Source organism: Carcharodon carcharias, chromosome 6 (genome assembly GCF_017639515.1).
Source record: "Carcharodon carcharias isolate sCarCar2 chromosome 6, sCarCar2.pri, whole genome shotgun sequence".
NCBI classification, from domain to species: Eukaryota; Metazoa; Chordata; class Chondrichthyes; order Lamniformes; family Lamnidae; genus Carcharodon; species Carcharodon carcharias.
The window spans coordinates 23,982,031-23,996,209 of record NC_054472.1 but is presented as its reverse complement, the minus strand read 5'-3'; the positions used below and the strand labels follow the sequence as shown (position 1 = coordinate 23,996,209).

General features: G+C 42.9%; 1 protein-coding gene across 3 annotated transcripts in view; it reads left to right on the top strand.

The window, feature by feature from the left end:
• The window catches only part of grhl2b (grainyhead-like transcription factor 2b), a 133,600-nt gene that overhangs the window by 29,055 nt on the left and 90,366 nt on the right, over nucleotides 1-14,179 (top strand). For all 3 annotated transcript variants that reach the window (XM_041190602.1, XM_041190603.1, XM_041190604.1), the window contains exon 4: nucleotides 4,972-5,386. In XM_041190602.1, coding sequence (XP_041046536.1) covers nucleotides 4,972-5,386 — 415 coding nt within the window. The remainder of the gene's footprint in view (nucleotides 1-4,971; nucleotides 5,387-14,179) is intronic.

Below are 14,179 nucleotides of genomic sequence, written 5' to 3'. Positions count from 1 at the left end.
TTGCAGTACTCACCAGGGCTCCTTCAATAGTGCCTTCCAAACCTGTGACTGCTACCATGTTGAAGCACAAGATGGTAGACACATGGGAACATCATCTCCAAGTTCCCCTCCAAGTAACACGCCATCCTGACTTGGAATTATATTACCATCCCTTCACTGTCATTGAGTCAAAAGCATGGAACTCCCTCCCTATCAGCACTGGGATCTATCTACACAACAAGTGTTCAAGAGGGCAGCTCAACAACATCCTCTCCAGGGCAATTAGGGATGGGCAATAAATGCTGGTCTTGCAGAAGACATCCCGACCCCATGAACGAGTAAGAACAACAACAACATTTGTATCGAGCCTGGAGTGTAATGAAACATCCCAAGGCACTTCTCAGGAGCAGTGTAAAACAAAGTATGACTCTGAGCAACATAAGGAGATATTGGGTCAGATGATGAAAAGCTTGGCGAAAGTAGTAGTTTTAAGGAGTGTCTTAAAGAGAGAAAGCGAGGTGGAGAGGTGTTGGGAAGGAATTCTAGAGCTTGGAGCCTAGGCATGACCACCAATGGTAGAGAAATTAAAATTGGGGATACTCAAAAGTCCAGAATTAGAGGAGCACAGATATCTTAGAGGGCTGTGGGGCTAGGGAGATTACAAAGATGGCAACGGGTGAAGCCGTGGAGGGATTTAAAAATAAGAATGAGAATTTTAAAATCAGATGTTGTTTGACTGAGAGCCACTGTAGGCCAATGTAGGCCCCAAGCCACAGGGGTGATAGAGGAATGGGTGTGAATTGGTGTGAATTATGACATGGATAGCAGAGATGACCTCAAGATTACGTGGAGTGGAATGTGGTTAACCAGCCAGGAGTGTGTTAGACTATTCAAGTTTAGAGGTAACAAAGCCATGAATGGGGGTTTCAACAGCACGTGAGCTGAGATGGGGACAAAGTCGGGTGATGTAATAGAGGTGGAAATAGGTGATCTTGGTCAGAAGCTCATCTCAGGCTTAAATATGACACCAAGATTGTGAAGAGACTGGTTAGTCTCAGACTATTGCCAGGGAGAGGGATGAAGTCTGTAGCTAGGGAACAGATGTTGGAACAGGGCTGAAAACAATGGCTTTAGTCTTCCCAATATTTAATTGGAGGAAATTTCTGCTCATCTAGCACTGGATTTCAGGTAAGTAGTCTGATAACCTAGCAACAGCAGAGGAGTTGAGAGGTGGTTTTGAGATTGAACTGGGTGTTGTAGCACTTAGCTTTGTCTATAGCGTGCTGTTTCTGCTGTTTAGTATGCATGTGTTGTAGCTTCACCAGGATGGCACCTCACTTTTTGGTATGCCTGGTGCTACTCCTGGCACGTTCTCCGGCACTGTTCATGTGAAAACTAACCTGCTTTAGGATGATGTTGCTAAAGAATAGCAACAGGTAGATGAGAAATAAAAGGGGGGCAAAGATAGATCCTTGGTGATCACCAGAGGTAACGGCTCAGGCATGGGAAGAGAAGCCATTGCAAGTGATACTTTGCCTACAATTAGATAAGAGCTGAACCGGGTGAGAGCAGTCCCACTCAGCTGGAGAGGCTTTGGAGGATGATGTTGTGGTCAACTGTGTCAAAGGCTGCAGACAGGTTGAGAAAGACGAGGAAGTAAAGTTTGCGCTTGTCACAGTCACAGAGGATGTTATTGGTGACTTTGTTAAGAGCTGTTTAGGTACTGTGGCAGGGTCAAAAACCTGATTGGAGTGACTCAAACATGGAGTTCCGGGAAAGATGGGAATTTTGGGAGGCAGCACTGATTGAGAGCCGAGCTCACCTCCTGCCCAATTAGAGAGTTTACATATTAAAATAACATTACTTCAGCAACACAGACGCGCCACGGGGTCAGCTCCTATAAAGATCCAGCTGTTGGGTTGTCGATCCTGGATTGAAAATCCCACCCTAGGACGTATTGTTGCCGGTGAGGTCGGAGGGGTCAGGAAAGAGGGATTCAAGAAGATGGCTTGCAGTAGAGAAAAGAAGCAGAGGGTTATCTTTGCTATCCAGGATGATTCCTGAATAGTGAATGATTTTAGCAGTCGAGATGGGGGCCTGTTAATGCTTCACATGGTCCACTCAGATCCTTTCAGCCCTGCGTTCCTTAGACTTAAGGGAGATGAAGGCAGGAGCAGGGGGAATGGCCAGACTGCAAGAGAGTAATGGTTTTCACTGAGGACTAGGGTATCAAAGATGGAGATAAGAGTGTGGTTGAGCAAATCAGCAGTTGCAGAAATTTGTGCCAGATGGAGGGTTAAAGGCTAGACAGGTGGGATTTTGTAAGTGAAATGGGGGAAAGTTTTTCTTCTGGGGTGGGTGCAGAAGGAAGTAGGGCCGAGGTGTGAAAGGGGAATGTGGAGGTGAGTAGATGCAAGGAAGTGATCGGAGATGGCCTTATTTGTGATTGGTACAACGGGACTAGCAAGATCACGCGAGCTAGCAAGGCTAAGGGGGTGGTGGTGAATATAGGTGGGGAGTTTGCATGAAGGCAGAGAATTAGGGAGGATAAAGGAGCAGTGAATTCAGAGGAGAGAGAGCATGATGAGTTGAGACGGAGGTTGAAATCACTGAAAATCGCTTAGCACAGATGCTAAGGGAGGAAAGCAGTGCAGATATCTCCGTGAGAAAATAATAATATAAAACAAATGCAGGGTACCAGCAACCTTTTATGCATTGCAAACTTCAACTGGTAGTGATTCCTTCAAAGTGTCTTTTGATTTAATTTTGTTTCCTGTAGCAAGCAAGATTCATTCCATTTGACACTCAAGCTACCTCCTGAATGAGGCCTGATTTGTAATTTTCATGAACAATTTAAGGGAATTTCAGAATTGGTTCCCAGCCCCTGTAATGAAAACAACTTTTGACTTATTGAGGGAGATTTTCTGCTTTAGCACCTGGGCATAAGGCATAACATAGATGTAACATACAGAGGATGTTCATTATGGGGGATTGGGGAGATTTGACACTTCTGGAACCCACGCAAATTTCTATCTATCCACCTGAATTTTTCTCTGTACTGCACCTGGGGTTTATTTTTATGTCCAACCAATAGAAGTGGACAAAAACAAAAAAATGCTGGAAAAGCTCAGTTGGTCTAACAGCATTTGAGGAGAGAAAGACAGGGTTAACGTTTTGAGTCCTTATGACTCTTCTTCAGAGCTGAAGAGAAGTAAAAATGTGACAAAGTTTATACTGTTTAAGGGGGAATGGAGCAGGTGAAGCTGGATAGAAGGCTAATGATTGGTGGAGGTAAAGGAGAGATTGATAAAGATGTCATGAACAAAAGGACAAAATGAGTGTTAATGGTAGTGGTACTGGCTAAAGGAGGTACTGATGGTGGCATTAAGGTCAGAAAGCAGAATGTGGTAATAGCAGGACAAGGATAAAACAATGAATGAAAATAAATAAAAAATACATTTTTATCCCCACCTTTTATCCTATTTTTGATCTTTTTCCTGCACCACTGTCCCTTCCCTCCACTCCACCCCCACTAGGGCCTTCTGTCACTTGTTCATGTTGTTCTTTCCAGAGTGCTTACCGTTGTCTTGCTATCTCTCCACAATGCTGTCAGACCTACTGCGTTTTTCCAGCATTTTCTGTTTTTGTTTCAGATTTCTAGCATCCACAGTATTTTGCGTTTACAATAGAAGTGGACAGTCTGTCCCTTTCATAAACCATTGAAACAAAAACGGAATGCTCAACAAACACTCAATAAGCCAGGCAACATTTATGGAGAGGGAAAAAAGTAACTTTCCCAACGACCTTTCCTCAGGACTGGCTATGTGCTTTGAATTACCACAGGCCTCTTGGCTCAGTTTCAATTTACAAGATTACTTGTAATAAGTCAATATTAGACTTTTGACTTTGAGCTTTCTTGAACACCCTGCTTCCTGCCATGATCAACTGTATCCATCTCATGTGTCACAATTCAGTCAGCTGGCTGACAGCATCTAAACTAAAGGAATTCCAGCAGTGGCCTGGTGGGTAAAGGCATCACCCAGTATGACATAATGCCTGACAGACCATGATGGTTATAAGTTTGATTCCAGGCGGGGCTGAATTAGCTTATCTCAGCTGGGGGCGACAATAGGGCTTTGCAGTTAGTCAGGTGCTAGATGGGCAAAATCAACCATAGTTTCAGCTTTTGAACCCATTGGCACTTGGTAAACCCTCTTTGGAAGTCTCTACTGGTAGAATAATGAGGCTCACGCAAAAAGAATTATCACTTGGGCCCAGAATTGGAACTGAGCCTATTGCACATGGAACTGTTTTCAATTAAGAGGCAGCATTTTTATTTATCATATTGTCAATGTATATTTATTTATTTTATTGTCATGTCTTTTTCTTTTCACCCTCTTTCCTGATGATGTTTATTACTTGGTTTGATATGGTTCCATGGGTGTCTAGTCTCTCTGGTCTAATGACGTAAGCCATCATTATTTGTTTTAGTTGAGAGCAAATGTTGGTGGACTGTTTGGGGGGAGGGCAGGTTAGTATTACAGCCAAGCACTAGCCTAGCTTTGTCCAATCACTTGCACGTATTTCCGACAGGGGTCATTAGATGGCCATCAGGCTTGGGAACTCTGGCTGCCTTTTGTTATTGTTTTCCTTCCTCACCCATGGGTGCCAAGAGCCACAACTGCAACTAACTCAACACAGACCAAGGATTGAATCTGGGGCCTTTCTGGTGCCTGGCTCAGCTACTCACTGGATAAAATTAAATCATTGGGCAAGGGGAAGGGAAGAAGTCAACAAGTTGGAAAAAAAAATACAAAAAAAAATCTGTTCGTGTCCATAAATTCTAAAAGAAGTGAAGCAAATAACTGAGAATACAAACTTATTGTGTCACTGCCAGTCCATGTTAAGTAAGTATCAGTGAAGTTTTTTCTTTGAATCAGTTTCAAAAGTTCTTATTCTGACAGTATTTTTTCCTGTGTCTTGATTTATCAGAAATTGCCTTACGTCATCTGATAATCAGAACGATCTAGAAGTACATGACAATCGAGTGCAAGTTCTTAAGTCCCTCCCGGTGAACCTGTCCTTGCACCCGGAGCATTTGGATGCCTCAAAGCGGGAGCCTTACGGTGCAAACCCAGCTGAGAACACGCCTGTGTCGGTGGCAGGGGTAGCAGTGGTCAGCATCAAAACGGAGGGTTACCCCACCAGCTATTCAGGGGCAATGACTCCCACTGTGCACTATAGTAGAGCCGAGAGTGATGAACAGAGAGGGGTGATCTTTGAACAGAACCTTGGCAGCAGCCAATACGAAGTGTTCACCGTCACACACACCAACTACCTCAAAGATGACCAGCGCAGCACGCCTGACAGCAGCTACAGTGAAACGTTTAAGGATGGAATAGTGGAAGTAAGTTGTGATTTAAAAATAAACATGTGTACATATGCTGTTATATTTATGAAAATATACTCCATTCCTCAAGGATTTTGTATACTAGATGCATTAAGGGCCACTTCCCCTACCACATTGCTGTGATTGGATGCTGGGTTAATTGAAAGTTTCAAGGGTATAATTGATTGATAGATTTTTGTTGCACAAGGATATGGAGTAAAGGCAGGAAATGGAGTTGAGATACAGATTAGCCGTGATATGACTGAATGGCAGAACAGGCTGGAGGTGCTGAATGGTCATTAGTCCTATCTTCCATTGTCAGTGAGGGATTGTATGTAGGTCACGTTAGGACGGCATTAAATGTCTAATCCAACTGTATATGGAAACAGGTACAATGTCCCAAATCTGGCTATCAGAAAACCGGAGATGTCCAAAAGCTAAATATTTTTATAAGCTGCCATGCATGTATTTTTAATTCTTGTTAAATGAGTAAAATAACTTAGCCCTTTTAAAAAAATTAATACATGGGATGTGAGTGTTGCCAGCTAGGCCAGCATTTATTACCCATCCCTAATTGGCCTTGAGAAGATGCCTTCTTGAATTGCTGCAGTCCATATGGTGTAGGTGCACTCACAGTGCTGTAAGGGAGGAAGTTCCAGGATTTTGACCCAGCAACAGTGAAGGAAGGCATGTTCGGTTAGGTACTGCATTGGCGTGGTGGTGCACTGGACCAGTTATTGGTTTCGTGCACTAGTCTTTTCCTACATGTCAAGTGGTCCAAGCAACCCTTGACTCCTCCCGACACAGCACGGCCAGACCTGGTCTGAACCACCCAATCCAAAAACCAGCAAAATCCAAAATCCGGCATGGGCTTGGTCCAGAGGTTGCCCGTTTTGAGACACTGTACCTGTATATTAATGTTATGCTCTTCTAGACCCTTTCCATACTACAATCATTTGATCTATCAGACTGAAAAATGAGTTCTTTGTGACTGTCTTTGAAGCCCTGCACTTCAGTCAACATTGAATCAGTGTTAGATTTGCTTTCAGGTTCTATACTCTTGTGCTTCTCGGCTCTGAAAACTGCCAAAATTATACTATGATTTTGGTGTTGGTTTTACACCCATCCTTCCTACTCCAAGCAAAGAATCTTCCTGTCTTATCTGGGTTATTGCAAAACCTGTCTGAGGAAATGCAAAGCTTGGAAAATAAGGGTTAATTTTAAAAAGAAAAGCAACTACACCTATGTGGGCATATAAACAGTTACTTGTGTATACTCAATGATTTTGATTATTTTAAGCTGCAGCTTTCTAATCCCTGAGCAGCCAAAGCCAGTCTGTGAAGGGCATGTTTAGAAAACTGAAGCACATGGATGATAACATGAACGTACGAATTAGGAGCAGGAGTAGGCCGCTTGAGCCTTCTCCGCCATTCAATAAGATCTTGGCTGATCTAATTTTAACATCGGTTCCATATTCCTGCCTACCCCCGATTACCTTTTATCCCTTTGCTTATCAAGAATCTATCTATCTCTGCTTTAAAGATATTCAAAGACTCTGCTTCAACCACCTTTTTGAGGAAGAGAGAGTTCCAAAGACTCTCGACCCTCTTGTGAGAGAAAAAAAATTCCTCATCTGTCTTAAATGGGTGGCCTCTTATTTTTTAAACCCCCTAGTTCTAGATTCTAAGAGGAAAACATCCTTTACACATCCACCTTGTCAAATCCCCTCAGGGCCTTAAAGGTTTCAATCAAGTCTCCTCCTACTCTTCTAAATTCCAGTGGATACAAGCATAGCCTGTCCAGCCTTTCCTCATAAGACAACCCACCCATTGCAGCTGTTAATCTAGTAAAGCTTCTCTGAACTGCTTCCAACGCATGAACATCTTTACTTAAATAAGGAGACTAATACTATACACAGTACTCCAGGTGTGGCCTCACCAATGCTCTGTATAACTGAAGCATAACCTCCCTACTCTTGAATTCAATTCCCCTGGCAATAAATGCTAATATTCTATTAGCTTTGCTAATTACCTGCTGTACCTGCATACAAACCATTTGTGGTTCATGCACTAGGACACCCAGATCCCTCTGCATCTCAGAGCTCGGCAATCTCACCATTTAGTAATATGCTTATTTTTTTATTCATTCTGCCAAAATAGACAATTTTACATTTGCCCACATTATACTCCATTTGCCAGATCTTTGCCCACTCGCCTAACCTATCTCTATCCTTTTGTAACCTCCTCAGATCCTCTTCACAACTTGCTTTCCTACCTATCTTTGTGTGATCTGCAAATTTAACAACCATACCATTGGTCCTTTCATCCAAATTATTTATATAAGTTATGAAGAGTTGAGGGCCCAGCACAGATCCCTGTGACACACCACTCGTCACATCCTGCCAACCAGAAAATGACCAGTTTATGCCTACTCTGTTTCCTGTTAGCCAGCTAATATTCCATCCATGCCAATATGTTGCCTCCTACACCATGGATTTTTATTTTCCGCAATAATCTTTGATGTGGCACCTTATCAAATGATAATCTAAGTGAAAGTCTAAGTACAGTACATCCACCGATTTCCCCTTTATCCACAGCACATGTGACTTCTTCAGAGAACTCCAATAAATTGGATAAACATGATTTCCCATTCACAAAACCACATTGATCCTGCCGGATTAACTTGAATATATCTTAAGTGCCCTGCTATAACATCTTTCATAATGGCTTCTAACAGTTTCCCAATGACAGATGTTAAGCTAACTGGCCTATAGTTTCCTGCTGTCTCCGTCCCTTTTTGAATAAAGGAGTTATGTTTGCTATTTTCCAATCTAATGGCACCTTTTCTGAATCTAGTGAATTTTGGAAAATTAAAACCAATGTGTCAACTATCTCACTAGCCACTTCTTTTAAGATCCTAAGGTGAAATCTATCAGGACCGGGGACTTGTCAACCTGCAGCTTCAACAATCAGCTAAGTACCCCTTCCATAGTGGTTGTAATTATCTAGAGTTCTTTCCTCTCTCCCAACTCCTGATTTACAGCTATTTCTGGGAAAGTTGCTTATATCCCCTATAGTGAAGATCGGCACAAAATATCTGTTCAGTTCATCTCTTATTCTCTATTAATAATTCCTCAGAATCACTTTCTTTAGGACCAATGCTTGCTTTGTTAACTCTTATTTAAATATCGGTAGAAATTCTTACTGTTTGTCTTTCTATTTAAAGATATTCCCTAACATGTGAATAGTTCACAAATGGACATGTTGGGCAGATTTTTACTATCCCTGAGGTGGCAGGAAAGGTGATGGGGGTGGCTTGCAAAAATAGGAGGGAGCCTGTAGAGGAGGGCAGCCAATTTAAATATTCAAGGACCCAATTGGGTCGATCCTTTGGTCCCGCCACATGTAATGGCCGCCATCTCCATGGAGGTGGCTTCCCTGCAGCAGCCTGGGTGGGGAGGTGCATCCGAACCAGCCCATTTAAGGAGCTGGATGAGGGAAAGGCTGCTGCCATGGCCAAAACACTGCTCCTAGAGGGCTTTCCCCTCCGTTCTGAGGGGACTTCCACCCTCAGTCCCTCAGAACTTGCTTTCTGAGACCCCTTAGGTGCCTTTGTGGTCGACGACCCACCCAATCACTCGATGGGGCTGCTGAGGCTCTAGAGCTGCCAGCCTATAATTTAGCACTAGCATTGGGAGCCACCTAAGGACATTGGAGCCCGAAGGTGGCCAATTAGGAGGCAGCCTCTGGTGAAATTGCTGAGCTGATCTTGCTGCTGGTGAGTGTGGGTTTTGGTCCCCCATTTCATCCCGAAGTGGGGTCCTGAAGCCCACTGTAAAATCTTGCCCTTTATGTTGGTAGAGTCAGGTGTGTGCCTGAAACACTTTTAGGGACCAGATGGATAAATAGAGGTATTCAAAATCATGAGAGAAGCTGGATATATTGAGAACCAGAGGCCTCGATTTAAAATCATTGGTAAAAGAAGCAATGGTGACATGAAGAAAATCTATTTTAACGCAGCCAGGTTAGGTTCTGGAATGCACTGCCTGGTGGAGGCAGGGTCAATGGAAGTTTTCAAAAAGGAATTGGATCATTATCTGAAAAGGAAGAATTTGTAGGGCTTCGGGGAAGAGAGAGGGGAGTGACACTAAGTGAATTGCTCCTCAGAGGGCCAGCACAGACAAGATGAAGCGAATGGCCTCATTCTGTGCTGGTGCTATTCTATAATCCTATAGGTACATTAGGTAATTTAGTTTTGAAAAAGGATGTCAAATCTTTAAACTAAGTTCTGGAATAAAAGTCTCTAGCAGTTAACTGTAGCAGATCAGAATCAACAGTTCTATCAAATGATATGATGTGATTTGGGAACCAAGGACCTCCTTTTGATTGTAGCAAAAATGGATCTTACTGGAAGATTTTCTTTTGCCACATGTGGTGGGTTGAGCTCAAGACTGTTGGCTCACTTCTGCATCGTGAAATTAACAGTACATTGAGAAAGCAAATTAGATGTGATAGAGAGGGAGGAATAATGTTGGTGTTGGTACTGCAAGTAAAAAAAATGACACACTTAAAAGGTCGTGAGGCAGTCAAAATTGTGAGTGGTCTGGCCAGAATACATGGAAGGAAACTGTTCCCATTGATGAAAGGGTTGAGAAATAGAGGACATCATTTTAAGGTGAATGGCAAAAGAACCAAAGGTGACAGTGGGTAGGACCTGGAATAGACTGCCTGAGAGTGTGTTGGAGGCTGATTCAATCATGACTTTCGAAAGGGAATTGGATAATTATCTGAAGAGAAGACTTGTAGGGCAATGGGGAAAAGGCAGAGGAGTAGGACTAGCTGAGTTGCTCTTGCAAAGGGCCAGCATAGACACGACTGACCGAATGGCCACCTTCCATCTTGTGACCATTCTATGATAACCTCAATTTCAGTATTTTGCAATTTATTTGATGTACATTGCACTCTTAGGCCCCTGAATCTAACTGAATCTAATCCCATTCTAACTTTAAGATAGAAATTCTAAAGGGCTGTTTCAGATGAACAGTTTTAGGATGAGAGGAATATTTTTATTCAAATATAGAAATAGCTCTTCGGAGTTAAGATGTGTTATTATCATCTTCCTCATTGGGAGTTTATTCTCAGTTGTGAAGCAATCATTTAATCATGTTATTCTGGATTACTAGAAATGTTCTAAAAGTGATTTTATACAATGGTTTAGTGTTAGTGGAAAATAATTTCAACTTCACATCAATGCCTAAATCTAGATTTCAGGCCGATTGTGACCCTATGGAGGGGATAGTTCCCCAGTGCTTCGGTTTGTGGAGATCATGTCCAGTATTCTGTCAAACCAAGTTTCCAGAATATGGATCATTTTCATTTTTCAAAAGGACATGTACATTAGTAGCCCTACCAGTCCTTTTAATTACTTGGAGAGCGGCGATTCTCCTCTTCCCACTATCTAAACAATTAAATTATTGACTTCGTGTATGTGTCTCCAGCATGTACAGAGTGTTCCACACTGGACAATCACCAGAATTCTAGTCAGAGAGGAGCTAAACAGCGTTGACAGTGTTCTGCCAACCAGATACCTACTGGTCTCCTGTGATAGCGGCAGTGCAAATGTAGTTTGCTTTTGGGACAGTCCAGGAGACCAGTGGTGAGCAGTAGAGGGGGAATTTCTCTTTACTATTGCTAATTGAATTTAGTTTTAAAAGTTAAACTGTGAGTAATTTTCTGTGAATTCTTTCAAATTGTAGAGGGTGCCACAGACCTGTAACAAGTCCTTTATTACAAACGGTAAAACATTCTACCATTATATACTTAAACAGTAGTTTTCCCATGTTGTTTAGTTAAATAAGTCCCATTGCCACTGCTTTCACATCACATTGAACACCAAATCTCGGTCGTTGCAATAGCACCCCTCCTAGCAATAAATGAAAACCCGTGAGAAATAGTTCTGTTTGTAGATGTAATTGGTAATAATGCACAGCTTTCCTTATACAGTGCATATTCTTTCAACTCTTCACGTGTTATAATCATGCAAAACATCACAAGCTGTTTACTATCCCGTGCGCATTCCACTAAAGTGAAGATTCTGACTAGTTCACCTGCTCCAAGACCAAAGTCCGAATTCTTAATTATTTAAGAATGGGAATAAAACAAAAATAAGAGATTTATTCCCAAAAACCAGTAATGACAAAAATTGTCAACTCACAATAAATGTGAAACTAGCTTATCCTCATTTGTTTACCAAAGGTTGAGGTGAATAAGCTAGAGAGCTAATGATAAGGAGAGGAAGAGTTCCAGCGGAATAAGTATTCTACATCCCTTTCCTATAATTCAGACACAGCAGTTCTAGTTCTGACTGATGATACCGATGATATTTCTGCACAAGGATCAACATCCTGGACTACAAGGAATGTCTATCCTTATTCCCCATAAAGGAAGTAGGACAGACATTGCCTCATCTGGTATGTATAAATGAATTTGCCTTTTCTCAGGCAAAGAGAGCTTAACTTGGTCTGTCTTTGGACCAGCAAAATGAAAATGTTCTGCTCAGGCAGGAGATGATTTGGTTCCTTTTTCCTTCCCCTGCCTTCCCTTAGAGGCACTGACTCATTCTGAGCTACAGTTTCACAGCACGTCACCAAATCTCTCTGAGCCTAAACAGTGACTGTGGCTGGCTACTAAATCATGGACAGACATTGTAGCTGGGCTCAGTCCTGTTTTTGCTTTAACCTCTACCCACTCAAATTTCGAAAGAGGGGACAGATTGAGCACAGGAGCCCTGGTTGGTTTGTTTACCTTCCCTAACTCGGACTTTGACACAATTATATTGCTCCCACTGTATCCATTGTAAAACATAGGACAGAATTTATACTGACCTTACTCACGGGGAGTAGGACACCCAGAAGGCCTTGGGGAATCCGCAATTCAGGATTCCCCCACACGCTGTGAAGTTTTAACTCGGCATTGTGTCAGTGACATCACTGGTTCCCCGCCCGAAATCCAGCCTGATTGACAGGCTGGGCCATCAGGGGGCAGGCCAGCAGCAGGTAAGCCTGCGCTGGGAATGGTGGGTGACGTGGGATCAGTCAGGGATGGAAGTTGACCAGAGAAAGGTGGGTTGGGGAAGGTCGATCTGGTGGACAGCTAATGCAGAGTTGGGGGTAGGTTGGGGGTCCTGAATGGGGAGGAGATCAGAGGCCTGGTGGTGGGGATAAGGTCGCAGGTCTGAGAGAAGAGGTTGTGGAGGGTCACCCGATCATGGAAGTTTCTCTGGAAGGCACATGGATCCTGGACGTAGGTGTGAAGGCACCTACCTCCTAAATGCACCAAGGCCTCACCTCCAGGAAGCTGGTGGGTTCCCTGGTGCACGGGAAACCTAACCAGCACCAATTAAAGTTGAACGTCTGCATGACATTGAAGCAGGCAGCTTCCTTACAGGAGGTTGGAAATAGGCAGGTTGGAGATGGGTTTGGATCAAGAAAGACATTTCTCACTTTTTAACCTCTCACCCAATGCAAACTTGCAGGTTTTTTTTAGGTTATAATTCAGCCCATAGGAACAGGAGTAGGCCAGTCAGCCCCTTGAGCCAGTTCCTGCATTCAGTTAGATCATACCCAGCAGGTCTGGTGGCCTGCTGAGTTTTTCCAGGTAATTCTGTTTTTGTTTTGGATTTCCAGCATCCGCAGTTTTTTTGTTTTTATTTCAGTTAGATCATGGCTGATCTGTACCTCACCCCATTCAGCTGTGGTTTAATGGGTAGCCCTCTCACTCATGAGGAAAGAGGTTGTGGTTACAAGTCCCATTCCAGGATTTGAGCACAAAACTCAAGGCTGACACTCCAGTGGAGTACTGAGGGGAGTGCTGCACTGTCAGAGATGCCTCTCATGGTTGGAGGCCCTGACTGTCACCTCAGTGGATGTAAAAGGTCCCATGATACATTTTTGCAGAAGAGAAAGGGAGTTATCCCTGGTATATTGGCCAATATTTATCCATCAGTCAACAGCATAAACATATCACCTGGTTATTATCACAGGAAGAACAAAAAAACAGTATTATTTAAATGGAGAACAGCTGCATAATTCTGAGGTGCAGCGAGGTCTTGGCGTTCTAGTACATGAGTCACAAAAAGTTAGTATGCAGGTACAACAAGTAATTAAGAAGGCTAATGGAATGCTATCCTTTATTAGAGAGGGATTGAACAGTTATACAGGCCATTGGTGAAACCTCATCTCGAACACTCTGCAGCTTTGGTCTCCTTATTTAAGGAAGGCGGTTCAGACGAAGTTTACTAGATTGCTAACTGGAATGAGTGGGTTATCTTATGAGGAAAGGTTGGACAGACTGGGCTTGTTTCCACTGGAGTTTAGATGAGTGAATGGTGACTTGACTGAAGTATACAAAATCCTGAATGGCCTTGGCAAGGTAGACGTAGAAATGATGTTTCCCCTTGTGGGTGAGTCCAGAACTGGGGCACTGTTTTAAAATTAGGGGTCACCGGGAGCCCTTTTAGGACACAGATGAGGAGATTTTTTTTTTCTCATAGGGTTGTGCAACTTTGGAACTCTGTCTCAGAAGGTGGTGGAGGTGGGGTCACTGAATATTTTTAAGACAGAGGTAGATAGATTCTTGTTAGGCAAGGGAATCAAAGATTATCGGGGTTAGATTGGAATGTGGAAATTGAAACACAAGAACATCAGCCATGATCTTATTGAATGGCAGACCAAACTTGAGGGACCGAATGGTCTCCTGTTTCTTATGTTCTTATGTACATTGCTGCCCATGGGAGCTTGCCATGCACAAATTG